This window comes from Aquila chrysaetos, chromosome 3, assembly GCF_900496995.4.
Source record: "Aquila chrysaetos chrysaetos chromosome 3, bAquChr1.4, whole genome shotgun sequence".
In the NCBI taxonomy this organism is placed as follows: domain Eukaryota; kingdom Metazoa; phylum Chordata; class Aves; order Accipitriformes; family Accipitridae; genus Aquila; species Aquila chrysaetos.
The window spans coordinates 997,787-1,013,757 of record NC_044006.1 but is presented as its reverse complement, the minus strand read 5'-3'; the positions used below and the strand labels follow the sequence as shown (position 1 = coordinate 1,013,757).

The 15,971-nt window shown below is 46.7% G+C and overlaps 1 protein-coding gene across 4 annotated transcripts; it reads left to right on the top strand.

Moving 5' to 3' along the window:
• Positions 1-619: 619 nt before the first annotated feature.
• On the top strand, positions 620-15,016 carry ASXL1 (ASXL transcriptional regulator 1). Of its 4 annotated transcripts, none has more exons than XM_030008683.1 (13): positions 648-745; positions 5,115-5,187; positions 5,662-5,744; positions 8,617-8,725; positions 9,850-9,970; positions 10,045-10,142; positions 10,485-10,578; positions 10,870-11,022; positions 11,453-11,616; positions 11,722-11,818; positions 12,317-12,422; positions 12,895-13,510; positions 14,235-15,016. In XM_030008683.1, the coding sequence occupies exons 3-13, from the start codon at positions 5,689-5,691 to the stop codon at positions 14,817-14,819; spliced, it is 2,199 nt and encodes a 732-aa protein (XP_029864543.1). In that variant the 5' UTR covers positions 648-745; positions 5,115-5,187; positions 5,662-5,688; the 3' UTR covers positions 14,820-15,016. The 4 variants fall into 4 exon arrangements, with proteins under 4 accessions (XP_029864538.1, XP_029864543.1, XP_029864540.1 ...); XM_030008680.1 differs by having other exon boundaries at positions 661-745; positions 1,396-5,187; XM_041122755.1 differs by lacking the exon at positions 648-745 and adding an exon at positions 983-1,632.
• The last annotated feature ends 955 nt before the right edge of the window (positions 15,017-15,971 follow it).

The window sequence follows — 15,971 nt, the reverse complement described above, 5'->3', positions numbered from 1 at the left end:
TGCCGCCTCCCTCCCCCCCTCCTTCCTTCCTTCCTTCTTTCCCTCCCTCCCAGGTTTGCCGGAGCCCGCTCTCCCAGGGCCGGGAACGCCGGCCACGCAGCCGCCTCCCGGCCCGGGCGGCGCCGCTTCTCCCACCGCGGCCCGTGGGAAGGAACCCCGCGGCCATGAGGCGAGGCCGACGGCGGCGACTGTTCCCGGCATGCCGCGCGGCGCGGGCGGCGCCCGCCGGGAGCTGTAGTCCGCCGACGGAGGCGGGGCCGCGGCGGCAGCGGGGGCGGGAACTACGATTCCCGGCAGGCCTTGCGGTCTGTTTGCCTTCAAACGAGGCCCAGGCCCGCCGCGCCCGGCCCCCGCCCCTTCGGTCGCGGCGAGCCAGCGCGCCGTGTCCCGCCGCGGCCACCGTCGCCGAGTCCCGCCCCCTCCCTCCCCCCCCCCCCTTTGCTCCCAGCCCTTTGACCCCGTTGTTATGTCGGGCCCGAACCGCCGCCGCCGCCGCCGCCGCCTCCTCCCGTAGCGCCCGCAGCCGCCCCCGCCTCGCGCCCCGCCCGCGCCTCCGCCCCCGCCCGCGCGCGCGCCCCCGCCACGCGCCCGCCCCGCCCCCGCCGCCACCCGCCCGCCCGCCCGCCCGCCCGCGCGCGCCTAACGGTCCGCGCCCCGCCGCCCCGCCGCCCCGCGCGGGAGGAGGATGAAGGAGATGAAGCAGCGGAGGAAGAAGGAGCGCACGTGGGCCGAGGCCGCCCGCCTGGTGAGGCGGGGAGGGGGACCGCCACCACGACGCCGCCGCCCCGGTGGCCGCCGTGCCGCGGAGGGCCTGGGGTGGGCCCCGGGGCTCCGCCGGGCCCTAAGGGGCCTCCCTCCCCCCCCCCCCGCTCCCGCCCCGGGGGCTCCTCCTCGAGTAACGGGGCCGGCGGCGCCGCCCGCGGGGGGGGTGAGGGGGGGAGGAGGGGGGGGTGCGGGGCGGGGGCGGCGGCGCCGGTGCGCCCGCCCCGCCATGCCGTTCCCGCGGCCGGGGGGGGGGGGGGGGGCTCCGTGCTGCTGCGACCGGTGTCCCCCGTCCCCGGTTGTTTTCCTTCCCGAGGCGGGTGGGACGGAGAAAAGCCCCCGGGGGGGGGGGTGTGGGTGGGCGACGACACCGGGGCGATGCGAGCGCAGCCCCCCCCCCCCCCCCCCGCCCCGGCCCGCCGAGGGGGCTCTGGGACGAGCTGCCCGCCGTCCGGGGGGGGTCCCCGGGGCCACCGCCTCCTCCCGCCAGTCCCGGGACGGGCTCTCGGGGCGGGGAGGGCGGGGGGGGGTACCGTCCCACAGCAGCAGCGGTTCGGTATTTGCTGCCTGGGTTGTTGCCCGCAGCCCCGGCACGGTTCTCGGTGTGGGAACGGTTCGTTTTCTTCCTTTCAGATGGCTTAAGGCTGAGCGGGAAGAACCGGAGCCTCCGGGGAGAGGCCTGGCCTGAAGTCCAGGCAGTGCCGCTGTCAAAAGTTTCTGGTTTAATTACCAAGGCCGCAGGTTTTCTCCATGCACCAGACCTGCCCAAAACGCGGGCAGGGTGAGCGGCATGCCGGTGCCCCGGGGTTAGACCCTCGCCACGCTCGGACGTTATTTTGTCACTTTTGGTTTTAGGAGACGTGGCCGCGGGTATGGCTTAGTCTTTTTGTCTTTGAGAATCTGCTTGTTGAAAGCTTAAACTTCCAGACGCAGGTCTGCTTTGATGGTGTTTGTGTAGGTCTGTTGGAACACTGCTGCCATTTGGCCATCGCAGTGGGAGAAGGATAAATTCCCTCCATGAAGTGTTTAAAGCCCTATCTGTCTTGAGCCCCATTTATAACCTAGGAAATACAAAAAGAAAAGTAACTTCGGTGTCTTTCAGGTAGCGAGCGTGAACTAGTCAGAAGCTTTATTTAAGGGGCGCACTTGGAGGTGTTGAGGCTTGTTGCTCGGCACGGAGCGCCGATGGTCACCGCTGTCTGCTTCTGTGGCTGGCTGGAAGGAGTCTGCTCTCTTTGGCCTCTGCCTGGGAGCTGCTGTCTCTCGGTGACACGGTGACGCAGATCTGTGCAGGTACAGGAGTGCCAGTACATGGAGCGAGGGATGATCTGACCGCCCGCAGCCAGCGTGAACGGATCTCTGCGGTTTCCTCCCCGTAGCCCTGTCAGTGGTCCTCGACTTGTGAGGATGTGGGTCTACTTGCTGTGTGGTGTATGGACTTCTGTAGAAATGGATTTACAGGGCTTGAGGGGGTTTTGTTTCCTTGCTTTTTCTTTTGTGTGTGTGTGTGTTTATTTTGTTTTTTGCTTGGCACGGTTATGCGTTGGAGCACATAAACATTCAGAAAGAACAGTGTGGGTCAGTCCAGCTGAGACTCGTGCCTGGTAATGAGGATGTTCGGGATAGGTCTTGGTGCTCCTTCTGAGTAAGATTTGTTTGGCTATCAGAATGTTTTCTTACTGCTTGCCAGGAGGAAACCTAATCAGACAAGCATCTCTCTTCCAGCAACTTGCATAATCTTTTGTGTGTAAATTATAATATTTTAGACCCACATGACTTTTCTTGAAAAACTGGAGAAGGGCATAAGCCAGCCACTGTAGAACTTCACTGGAGGAGTCTGGTGGTCTAGTACCTCATCGTGCATTTCTCTTTGAGATCCTGATTCTGTGAGCCAAGTGTGTCACTGCAGGTGGCAGGGATGCTTTCCTGGTAGGTGACCTCGGGGGCAGAGGCATTGCTAGGTCACCTTGCACAAAGTCACCTCGTTCAAATGTCCTGAGCTCTAACAGGTGAAAAAAAATCAGTATTTATAGGCTGCTCAAAGCAGCACATGAGACAGTGACTCTAAAGCAGTCTCCTAATACACCTCCTCACCCTCACATGATGGGAAAGGGATCTCTTCACGCAGTTCCTCTCATTTGGCCAGAACCTCAGGCACAGGCACAGTGGGTGCATGAGGTGTCTAAGCCTCAACAGCATCTTAGAGCCATTGATGAACCAGAAATAGAACGATCTCATACTAGATTATCCACTTAGAGAGACCCGCAGTTGCGTAGCTGCACTTCCAGCTTGCAGGACTGATTGTAAATCCACTAAAAATAGATCTTTATTTAACACTAGTCTTACACATGCTCCCTGTCAAAATGCTTTAAATTTTCCTTTCTGACGTGTGCTGTTGTATTTTGTATTCCTCTCGATGTTTCTGAGAATCATAGGCAAAAGTGCTTTTCAGTGTTGCTGCTCCTACAGAGCTAATACTATGCATGTTCCATGAAATAAGCCTTCAAAGATTGATTTGAACACCCAGAGCCATAGGACTATTCAACAAGTGCTATCGGAGCTAGACGTCTAGTAAATTAATTGGGGGAGTGATGTAAACTTCCATAATTAGGGGCATAGGGACCCTTGACTATCAGTATTATAAATAGGGGGGGGGGGGGGAGTAAATCTTTTTTGGGGGTAAAGAATAGCTAACGTTGTTTAAGTTGTAGCTCCTGATACAAGATTGACGTTGACACAGGCAGTGTCAGGTTGGAGAGGGATGGAGGGCCAGTGCTGGAGACTGAGCTTTGGTGGCTGAAGCTGCAACGTCTTCTCTCCCCCAGTTCTTCCATTAAGCAGTCTGTACACTTAATATAGCTGTTGATTGGAAATTGTTCCCCTGAGCGTAGATTCTTTTATCTTTATGTAAATGCTCGTTCATGCTCCGTTTTAGGCTGTGTATTTTGCTTGCTGTGTCTGTCACTTGAGAGAGGTTTTATAAGCTGTGAAGAATTTCCTTATTTTTCAGAACAGGCATGTTCCATCTTGTGGATCTTGCACTCAACTTGGGAGTGATGTGTTTCCCCTTGTCAGCTGTCTGCTCCGTTTGAATGACAGGGGGTGACAGTTCATGAGGAAGGCATGGAAACATCATAACCTATGGAGGTTTTTTGGTTAGTGGAAGAAAAAGTGCGATGGAGCTGGAATTAAAATTGTTTACTTTCTCTGAATATGGCTTATCACTTTCTTTGATCTTTTCTTTAAATTCTTTGTGTTTTATCTCAGGTTACGTACTTCTCAAATTTCTGTCCCCTACCAGGTTAGCACCACCGATGCTTGCGATCTTCAAGCATCTGAAAAATACACATTTGGTGGATATGATTTAAGAAATTCCTTTTATCACAAAACATAGTTGAAGTGCAGAACTACAGTGACGTGGGTTGGGTTTTTTCTTTACTTGTGGAGGCCAGAGATGGTACAGAGATGCAAATGGTGTCCTACAGAACACTTTTTTTTGCAAATGTCCTGTTCATGCGACTTTAGAAGGCAGTCAGCAGGCTCTGTGCCTTGCCACAGTGCTGTAGTGACTCAGTTCTAGATGTTGCTGATATAAATGGGACATTTGGGTTCCTCCACTGGCTTCTCACACAAGTCAAACTGAAAGACAGTTTGCTGTTGCTGACTATTCTAATGCATGGTGACAAATGAAATCAGGATTGTGCATCATTGTGGCCATTACGTTAGGGGAATTTAGACCACGGTTACGTTCAAAAAGTTCCCGAGTGAATACCCCTTGCTGCTTTTCTTGGACGTTTCAGGCCGTGTTGAGTGCCTATATCGCAGTCTTTTTGCTGGATCAGACCCAGAAGTCTGTTGAGTTCAGCGTCTTTTGCATTCAGAGAGCAGTGCTGTCCGCTTCAATGGAAAGCGCAGGAGGCAGCGCATGTTGGGCAGCTGTAGGGTAATCTGCTCCCAAAGAAACATCGTGGTTTACATCTACTGCGGCTTATTTTTGTTCATTGTTTCCTGTTTATGTGGGTAATCTTCTTATCCACAGAAATGTCTGGTCCTCTTCTTGAACCCATGAGTTCTTGCTTCTAGACATTTTGGAGCAGTAAGTTCCATGGGCTTTAAAAAAAAAATGTAATAGCCTCTTTAGTTCTTTGCATATAAGTGGCAATTCTATTCTTCATATAATATATGAAAGGAGGAGTTGTTATTTATTGTATTGCCTTTTTAATATCTGATTTTACTTGTTTTCTTTCAAAGGCAAGCACTCCAAATCTTTTTAGTGTCTCTAGCCGTAATTTTTTTCCACATCCTTTACTGTTATTGTTGTCCTTTTCCGAATTCTGTCCTTCTCTGACAAGAATTCTGACTCTTACCTGTGGTACCCTTCTTGAGATGGAGCGAAGATGAAATGAATCCAGTAATCCAAGGAAGGTATGCTATTGAATTGTATAGTTGTACAGCAATACTTTTATTGGCAGAAAAATACTGGATGCTTTATTGAGAGGTAGGAAGGTACATGGCAGGGAGAACATTTTACATCATTAAAGGTTGCTAACCACTGTACAGTTTTGAAGGTTGTATGTGGCAGCAGCTCGGTCTAATGTATATTGAAGTCTGTGGTAGAGCTTCCACTGGTTTCATGCTATGGGGTCAAGGCCAGATTCTGCTTCTTTTTCTCTCCTTTATGTTTGTATTTCAGTTAATTAGGGACCAGATTAAGGTAAGCCTTTTGTGATGCTTACCGTGATCTAATCTTGAGGTAGCCTGAAATTTTTAGTGTGTGTCTTTTGCAGATGAGTAAAGTTTTAAGAGGCATATTATTGGATCTGAACCGCAGCTTATGGAGTAGTTCTGTGAATGCAGAAGCAAATTTGGTAATGACACATGGTCTCTCTGTCTTTTCAGGTGCTGGAAAATTACTCTGATGCTCCTATGACCCCAAAACAGATTCTGCAGGTCATAGAGGCTGAAGGACTAAAGGAAATGAGGTTAGTATTGATGATCTTGTCTGAAACATAGTGTGGAGCATGGGGGAGGCTGCATATGAAGGCTTGTGTTGCTTCGTGCAGTTCTGCCTTGTCTCCAGCCCACTTTTCTTCTTCCTTTTCTTTCTCTTTCCAGCATGGTAATTTCAGATGACAGTATAGACATCTATATAGAGGTTGTGGGTTTTTTTTTTTTTCCTTTGACAATAACTGGAAGCTGTTCTTGTATTTTTTATAACATACAGAGTCCCCTTCATCCATCTATTGTAAAATAAATGCCTATTGCAGATCAGACTCCTGTGTTTTGTTGTACTTACCACTTACTTGTATGATTCTTTCGTAAGTAGCTCCCAGTATGTTCTGCTATTGTGACTCCAGTTTGAGAACAGTTTAAGTTTTGTCTCCTCTGATGCTTCATTTCTAGAGCAGACATTATGTTTTAGGAGACTCAAAGAAGTCTTTATTTTATATTACTATACTGGCTTCTGCTCGGATTTCCAAACACCATCATAATGCAGCTCACACTGTTGTGGCTCTAGACACTGTACAGAGGAGATGCCCATCTCAACGTGGGTTTCATATGGAAAAGAACCTGATATGGAGCCTTGGAAACGACAGGAGTGGGAGACTGTTTTCCTTGGTTAAGTTCCTGTGAACTTCCATCTGTTTCTGTGACAGTAGTAGAAGAGAAATAGAGAGTGTCTTGCAGATCAAAGAAAGTAGGTAACCGTGATAGTCCAAATGCCTCAGCTAGTGCTGCGTGGCAAAAAAAAAAAAGAAGAAAGTTTGACTACCAGAGACAGAAAAAGCAGTCTCTTTTGGTTGCTGCCTATTGATTGACTTCTGGGGAACCCAGATGTGTGGGTTGTTTCTAGTCTTGCTTGTCCCTCACCTCGATTCTGTGGACTGTTTTCCACCATGGTGTTTGCGTTTCCTGAACCTGTACTTTACCCAGCTACAGAAGGTAGAATGATTTTTTTTCTGGGAGCTAACAACTCAAAATGTTAGCTTGTTTCTGCTCCTTATTTGTGTCTGAAATCAGGAAACAGCTGGGATGGTTTGAATAGTGAAAATTGGTGATGCATACAGAGGTGTCATGTGTAGGAGTTGCCATTGTTTGGAGAGGGACGATGCCGGCGGGTGTTGCTGCATCTATATCAGAGCTGTTAGAACGCCCACCTACCGCTGGCGATCCTTGCTGAGATTTTCACTGGTTTGGATATGGGCAGTAGTTTCACAGGTCTGAGTAGAATTCAGACAGGTTTTTAATGAGGACCTTCATACAGCTTTGTTCTAATCAATACTCTGCACCTTTCTGACATCAGTCCTATTACTTCAGCAGATAGTTGAAGATCTACGTGCATACGCTGTCCTCTGCTAAAGGTAATAGCAGGTCTCTTTTCACACACCTGAAGTATCTTGGTGCTCTCCCAGTTTTGACAAGTGACCTGTCACAGTATGTAACTAAAGACCAGACTTCGGAGCATGTGTTGAGTTAAATCCCACAGAGCTAAGTTGTTCCTTTAAAGGTCGGAGTTTTTCCTTTGGGATATCTGCTTTTTCTTCCCCAGTCACTAACTCTCTGCTTTAAGAAAAGACTGTTTTCTTTGGAGCGTAATTGTTCACAGAATAAAGGCAGTGATCCTGCCTAGCTAAATGTGCCGCAGACTTTGCCGGTACTTGTATAGAAGCCCTTCCTGAAACTCCATTTCCTGAAGGAAATGCCTTGGTGGCTCAAGATGTTTTTCCCTTTGAATCAATACTGAGGCAGCGTTCCCTGGTTTGGAGGTCACACTGGTCCGTTGGGAGGGCCGTGTTCCTTACCAGTGGCATTAATGGTCCCGCGTGGCTGATGCTTTGAGCCAGGACACTTGTGCCCAGCACCATTGCTGAGTTCTAGCTCCTAGGAGAGTTTTAACTGTTTGGGTTTTTTCTCATTTTGGGGAAAACTGCTTGTTTTGCCATTCTAAGAAAGCGTGCTGTGTGGCTGGTTAGTGTGCTTGGAGCGTTCTGTTAAACACAGAAGGGAAAACACTGTCTAACAGGACAGAAGGCTGGAAATTTTTTTCATAACATCTAAAAGTGATACAGGGTAATTTTGTCTGTTGCCAAGGCTTGTGCAGAAATGTCCAAAAAAACAAACGCATGCAGGGTGGAAACAGAAACTGCTCTAAGTTTTCGATTTGAGAATGATTTTCTTTGAAATATTTTGTCTCAATCCAGTTTTCAGTTTCACTTTTAATAATAATGAAATCAATGCTGCTTTAATGTCTGTTCCAGGTAACTTTCTGTCTGCACATGTGTGACTTATTGGAAAACATGAGATTATGTGGCACAGAAGTTCCATCATTGTGAGCGTAGGATGGTTGCTTTAACCAGGGAGTTACGTAGGACTTGACAAATTAGTGCATCAGACCTTTATATCTAACTTTGCTAGTGCAGTTTGTCTGTGACAAGTCAGGGAAGACATTCCAGAAACAGTATTCTGGGTTTGTTTGCATCTTTCTACTGCTGAATAAATCTGGGTTTTTTGTAAAATCAATCCAACTCTGAAAGTTTCAAGCAGAGAAAGGGAGGAAACGAGTAATACAAGTTAGAAACGTCTAAAAATGGCTGAGAATAACTTCAAAATTGGCATAACATTTGCTGTTTTCTGCTGATTGCTTCACTGTGATGTGTTGAGGCTGATGTACAGGTCAAAGAGGAAAACAGTAATGCCTGTTCTGACTGAAGTGCCCATCCCATAAAGTTAATGAGCATCATCTCTGTTTCGCTCAGTCAGCTAAATGACGCCCATTTAAACAGATCTCTCAGGCTGTTTTTTTGATAAGGCCATTTCTTAAAACTTACTGTTTTCTTTCTTTCTCCGTTTCAGTGGCACTTCTCCCCTAGCCTGCCTCAATGCCATGCTCCATTCCAATTCAAGGGGAGGTGATGGACTCTTTTACAAACTGCCTGGACGCATCAGCCTTTTCACGCTCAAGGTAAATGCTGAGTTCCTGCTCTCAACTGAGGGCCGAGGTGCAAGTTCTGCTTGTTATGCATAGCTGAGTGTTAAACTGTCACTGAGCATCATACGAGCTGAATGTGCTGCATGCGAGATCGTCATGTGAAAGAGTGTCTGGAATTCATTATTTCATTAGAGCTTGTACCTTTCAGCTATATTCAGCAGTATATGATAAATTCCTTTTAGAAAAAAACCCTATTATTTCTTGAATTGCACAAGCAAGATAAATCCTCTTATTCCAGTACTTGTGTCCAACTCAGGTGGGCGCTTATTGCAACAGTCCCATTCACTCCTTTTCTGCCAGCCACAAGGGAACACAGCCAACCAATAAATTAAATTGGTCCAAGAGCTTGTAGCTACGAGTAAAATCTTGATAGGAAAATGTATATTCATTCTTCTGGTTGCTTGGTTTGTGCTCCACTGCATTCTGTGTATATTTAGTGTCACCATTTTCCTCAGATCTTGAGGTCTCTCTGAAACATTTTTTATTTTTAGTTTATTGTCCCACTAATCTCAAATGTTGAAAATGTTTCTGGTCTTAGGCTTTTCTTTTGCATTGTCTTGTACTGTTGGATACCCTGATAAATATTAGCTTGATAGACAACAGGTATCTCAGCTATTTCATTTGCATATTTTTTTCTGTTGTCAGAAAATTTTGTTGAATTGCCGTATTTTGCTGAAAATAGATGGAATTGAAATGGCTTTGATTATACGAGTCATAAATACATCTCTTAAGCTTACTGTCTTAGTATTTCGCTACTCTGTGCTACCTGTTCTTTTGTAGTAAGAATGAGATACTTTTCTTTAATACAAACTGCTTACTTGCAGAAAAGTGTGACGAATTATTAACCTTATGTATTTTGGATATGTTTGAATTACTCGTCTAGGAGGTGTCTATGAAGTGTGCTAGTAGTTTAGATGACTTCTATTCCACTGTGAGCCCAAATATACTTTAAAATATCTTTCTGCATCAAGGATGAAGGAAGATGAAAAAAATTAAGCTTAAGAAGTATATCCGCTAAACCGTCTGTTCCCATTGGTTTAAGTCGTAGTGGTTGGGTGGGAGGACTGTAGCCATCCCACTTCTGTTTGCCCATTTAGAAGGATGCCTTGCAGTGGTCTCGGACTCTGTCTGTGCCAGAAGGGGAGGAGCTGGAGGATACGGCAGATGCAGAAAGTTGCGAATCCAATGAAGCAAGCACTGTGAGTGGTGATAATGATGGTAAGTGTCTAATGACATTAATATTAAACTATAGGATCTACTTCCATGTCTGACTGAGTGCCCACCTCTTTCAGTGTCTCTTGATGAAACCTCCTCTAATGCCTCATGTTCCACTGAATCTCAGAGCAAGGGACCTGCTGCTACCAGGGAGAGCTACAGAACCGCCTCCCAGGTAGGAAAAAGTGGGACTAATGGGAAGCGTGAAGCCTCTCAAGGGGAGCTTTCATTATTGTATGATAGTTGGGTGAGCGTGCCAGGGACTAGTTGTGCGCAGGTGCCTCAGAGGGAGTTATGGGGCTGTCTCCTTAGTTGGGGAGTTTACAGTATGGGGAGGGATCATGTACAGGAAGGTAGTTTTGAATTCTCTGCTATTCATAAATGTAATGACACCTGAAGATTTACCTAGGAGCTGGATAGCTCTTTAACTGAGTAATGTGCTGCTTAGAAGATTATTTTACCCCTCTGTAATGTCTTTGTTCCTTTGTTTTGTTTTTGGTTTCTTTCTGGCCTGCAGACATCCAAACAAAAGAAAAAGACTGGTGTAATGCTGCCACGTGTTGTCTTAACACCACTGAAAGTAAATGGGGCACACATGGAGTCTGCCTCCGGTGAGCACTGCTCTTGTTGTGGTGGTTTTCTAATGACTGCATAGGTAGCTTTTAATCAGTAGTCCCTCGTTATCTGTAAGTTTGCCTGAGGATTTCTTTAACACTTGATGAGAATGCATGTGACTGTAGAGAGTTGTGTATGTGTTTAACTCCATCAAAATAGTTGGTAACTGGGCAATACCCTGTAATAGCAGGTCTGTTATTAGCAGATAATTCTTGTATGTTAAACCACTCTCCAAGTTGGGCTTCTGCTGTTCTTTGCATATTTTTATGTAATTGTTTTGCTTTTAGGCTTCACAGGAAGGCATGCTGATGGGGAGAGCAGTAGCACATCCAGCAGCAGCAGCAGCTCTTTGGCCCTGTGCAAAGCCACCTTGCGTAGTAGAACAGAAATAAACAGGGATCCTCCACAGCTTTTGAGAGGCATCCGAAAGCCCACAGCTGGTAGGTGCTTCTAATTAAAGTTAGAAGAATAACTGGCCATAACAGCAGGCAATGTTGAACTCCATGTGTATCTGAGAGAAGAACACTGAGGTTCTCTTCCTTCAGAAGGCATGTGATGTTCTTGATGCTCACAAGCCAGACCTTCCTCCCTGTACATTAGTGGGACAATTGCTTAAAAGTTTGCCCAGTCTGAAGAGCAGCATCGAGAATTGTACCTGAATATGACAGAAATGTGACCTTGTATCAAAATTCCAGATGCATGTCTATTCATTAGTGTGTTTGAGAGAGTCTTTCTTCATACTTGAATACTACAGCCTTTTCTCGTGCATCTTGCTTCTTTTGCTGTAGTAGTTTGACATGAATTTCTTGCCCATAATGCTGAAATACTTTTATACAACATTTATTTCATTTGCCTGTCCTTAAACTACAGGGCAAATGAAACGAAACAGGGGTGAGGATATTGACTTTGAAACGCCTGGTTCCATTCTTGTCAATACAAACCTGCGAGCTCTGATAAACTCCAGAACCTTTAATGCGCTCCCATCGCACTTCCAGCAGCAGCTTCTTTACCTCCTTCCAGAAGTTGATAGACAGGTATGAGGGTGCAGCACTTGGGTGTTTTCCATTCACTGCATTGCCTCTTGATTGTGGAACGGCTGGAGCAAATGTTTTCTGTTTGTCCTGGGTTTGTCCCATTAGGTTGGGGCTGATGGGCTGATGCGTCTCAGTGGCAGTGCTCTGAATAATGAATTCTTCACCCACGCTGCACAGAGCTGGAGAGAACGACTAGCTGATGGTGAGTAGGTTCGCTTTCCTAGGTGGCTGGAGAATAGGTACTCATTTTATGGGATTTATTTTGTTTTTCTTTTACAGTTAATGAATGGGAATTCAGTCCAGCTTTGCAGCGTATCTGGCTATGTTGCCCCCAACTTTTCTTCTTTTTTTTTTTTTTTTTTTTCTTTAAAATCAAAGATGTCTTTCCTTGGTGCCATGGGACCTTCAGAATGAAGTGGTGGAGGTCTAAAGTAGTGCCAGACTTACCTTTCCTGAAATGGTGGCCTGTGTCTGGTAAAACATGATTTCTTTCTTTTTTTCAGACTTGCTTGAGGCTGTATGACCATTGCCCTTAAGGACTTGCAGGCAGCATGTGGATCCATAGTAGGGTGGAGAACAGGGCAATAACAGAAAATCTGTCCTTCGTATATATAGCTACTGTACTGTTAAAACACAAAAGGTTGTATTTGCGGAATCAGTTTGGTTTGGGATTGAATTTCAGTCTCTTGCTTCCATGTAGGTGAATTCACTCATGAGATGCAAGTTCGAATTCGGCAGGAGATGGAAAAGGAAAAGAGAGTGGAGCAATGGAAAGAGAAGTTCTTTGAGGACTACTATGGACAAAAGTGAGAAATTTTACCTCATCTGTCCTGTTTTACTTATGTTTATGCAGGTGGCAGAGTGTCTTTCTACTTGCAGATACCTAAGAAGGTGCAGCATAAACTCCTTGGAAGATACAGGTGGTGGGGTGAATCATTCAGACTGTTGCTCCAGGGAAATCCTTAGTGGAATTGGCTGGGTCACAGCAGAATTTTGTAGCCCGTCTATTTTGTTTCCAAGACAAGTTAATATTACTCGTTTTCCGTCACACATCTTTACATTTTCTTATTTTTCTCATTCCCTGTGATGGTAATGTGGGATAGCAAATTTATAGGTTGTCTCATTCCAGACCGACTTAATGAGGTTTTGATGAGCATCTGCTTTGTCATCTGTATGTTACTGTGTATAGTGGTATACAGTACAGCTATAAGTAAAAGATGAAATGCTTGAATTAGGATGGGTTTTAGCTTTTAGCTAGTTCTTGTGTTTGCCTCATAGGTTGGGCTTGACCCAAGAAGAATCCCAGGAGCAGAATTTGGTGCAAGAAGATGCTGAGAACAGGACAGGACTGTCTGTTAAAGGAGAAGCAAGACTGCCACGTGGTCCTTCTACACGGCAGAGAGATGGGCACTTCAAAAAACGCTCCCGGGCTGACCTGCGATGCAGAGCCAGGAGGAGCCTGTACAAATTGCGTGAACCTGAGCAAACGGAGGCTTCCAAAGAGACCGCTTCTGTGGGACCAGATTCCTCTCTTCATAAAGAGACAAAGCCTGAGAAAGACCTGAAGAAAGATGATCTGACGAGCCCTTCGGCTGCAGTACTGAAGCCAGAGAGTTCAGAATTGCACCTCTCTCCAGAGACTTCCAAATTACACAGCAAATCAGAAGATCTGTCATTGGCAGCTGCAAACAGAATTCCCAGTTTGCCCCAGGAGAACTCTGCTCGGGATTCCAAGGACCAGAAGAGGAAATGCTTTGAGGAGGCTGCCTCTGCGTCCTTCCCCGAAAAGAAGCCCCGGCTTGAAGATCGTCAGTCCTTTCGTAACACAATTGAAAGTGTTCACCCAGAAAAGCCACAGCCTACTAAAGAGGAGCCAAAAGTCCCACCCATCCGGGTAGGAAAGAGAATTATAGCTGCTTGGTATCTCAGGGCTGTCATGCTCAGCAGCATCAAAACATTAAAATGTCAAGTGTTGTCATCTTAAGAAGTGGAATCTTTTCATTGGTAGAGCTGGCTAAGTACCCCTGATTACCACAGTTTACTATCTTATTTAGACAGGCAAAGAATGGAATATCATTCCAAGGTCTTTGCACAAGAGCACAGGGTAACCTTGACTTACTCTGTTAGTTGGCATTTCTGTGGATACAGAAATCACTTTTCCTGAAACTAGCTGACTTGTTGCAAGAGACCTTCAAATTGTATTCTTTATCCTGTGTAGTTTCTCAGTTCCTTTCCTTTTGGGCAGAATCATAGTATTCCTTCTGACTTTTCCCATTTTGGCTAGAGGTATCCATCTTAGCTTCGGGGTTGTCATCCTGGTATAAAGGAGACCATTTTGATTTCTGAAGATCTGAATGCAAATCACTTATTTCGTATTTGCGGGCACTGGTAAAACAATGTGAATATTAACTGAGCTTTACGTATCGCATGACAGAGCACATAAGCAGAGGTTACAGAGAGCATGCTACTTCTCTGCCAAAATTAGTTTTTAAGTTGGAATTTCAAGTTTTTGTTGAATTCTTGTGATAAGAACTGTGATGAACAGATGCTAATAAAATGCATCTCACTGTCTGAAAATGGTCAAGTGTTAGAACTAATTGCTTTTCCCTTTCTTTCAGATTCAACTTTCACGTATTAAACCACCCTGGGTGGTTAAAGGTCAGCCCGCTTACCAGATATGCCCCAGGATCATCCCCAACACGGAGCCCTCCAGCCGGGGCAGGACTGGGGCCAGAACACTCGCAGACATTAAAGCCCGTGCTTTGCAAGCCCGAGCCCAGCGAGAAGCTGCTACAGCCGCCATTGGAGGTGGGGGTGGCCCAGGTGGAGGGAGAAGTACTGATGAAGGAGGTGGTGGAGGAGAATCCAGCAGCCATACAGAGCACCGGAGATCAAAGAGAGCTCATGGAAAGCGTTCGTCAGATCTACAACGAACACAATTACTGTCGTCTCTCCATGTGAATGGAGAAAAGGCTAACTCTGAGGTGGCTGCTCAGGAGGCCAACACAAATTCCTTCCTCTCTTCAAGACAAGACCCCTTTTCTTCAAAGAGTGAGGGAAGTGGTGATCTGGAACGCGCTGCAGGCACTAGCTCAGGGGAAGCTCAACCTGGTGATGGTTCACCTAGAAGGCAGTTCTGTGATGCTTTGACTGGGTCATCCTTAAACAATGCAACTTCTGAGAGGCAGGAGGAGAGCCCCTGAGCAGCTCCTCTGCGACCCAAGGACCAAAACCCCGTCTTGTGTTGCATCACAGGAGAGGCAAAGTACAAAGCTGAAATGCATGATTCCTCCAGTGAACGGTCTGTCTTGTTCTCGGGTGCAGGGAGCTGTGATCAGTCCTACAGGAAAGAGGGTTGTGTCAGAATTCAAAGATGTTAGTGCTCCCACCGTACAGTTGGATTATCATTCTGACACAAAGGAAAATTCCTCCAGTTGTCCTGCTTTTCTGCCAGAATTGTCATCAGGTGGTAAAGAAGAATGCCATGAGCCAGAAATGGTAGCTAGATTTAGATTTAATGGCTCTGAAACATTTGTGGAAAAATGTGTTGCTGATAGCGATAACTCCAAAATGGTGACTACTGGAGTGGAGAAAGCAGTCCCTGCACTGTATAACTTTGCACACCTGCAGGCAGAGAAAGAGAGTGATGGCAAACTAAGTAATGAAGAACAAAATACAGAGTCTCTGGTGAAACCCTCTTTACATGATGACTTTATTTCTCAGAATAGGATAGATACCTCTGAAAAACTTCTGCAGCTGAGGGAGAGGTGCCCTAGAACAGAACAAGAAAATGTGCATCAGCCACTGAGAGAGACTCAAGAGTTCAAGACAAATGGAGATGATGAAGTACAGAGTACGCACAGTGAAACAACAGATACTGCTTCAGATTTTGAAGCTGACGTAGCTGATGAGAATGTAGAGATGGATATATGTTTCAGAAGTGTCAGCTGTAGGGAGGTGGCTGGGAAAGACTCCTCCCGTCACAGCAGCACTGAGAGATGTGATAGGATTAGGTCAAAATCATCTGTGGAAACAGATAGTCTGGCCTGTGTTGTGGACTTCCCTGCAGTTGCAGCAATGAGCGCTGCATCTCAGAGATGGGAACCACATGCACCATTGCCCCAGAAAGCCGAGCGGCCGACAGGTTCTGCTCGGCCCGTATCCTCTGTTGAAACCAGCAACCCTTTGGTGATGCAGCTGCTTAAGGGGAACCTTCCATTGGAAGAAGTTCTCCCAGTATCTCATGGCAACATCAAGCTGGAAATCACACAGCCGCTGCTGGACAAGCAGTCAGAAAGCCTCTCCCTGCAAATGGAGAGGGGTAGCAGTTGCTATTTTGGCAAAGAATCTTCTCC

Bases quoted from the DNA above. Each gene is read 5' to 3' on its own strand.
- ASXL1 (XM_030008678.1), top strand. From the start codon at position 686: ATGAAGGAGATGAAGCAGCGGAGGAAGAAGGAGCGCACGTGGGCCGAG. The intron at 10,579-10,869 runs GTGAGCACTGCT...TTTTGCTTTTAG, and splicing joins ACACATGGAGTCTGCCTCCG to GCTTCACAGGAAGGCATGCT. The intron at 11,617-11,721 runs GTATGAGGGTGC...TTGTCCCATTAG, and splicing joins TTCCAGAAGTTGATAGACAG to GTTGGGGCTGATGGGCTGAT.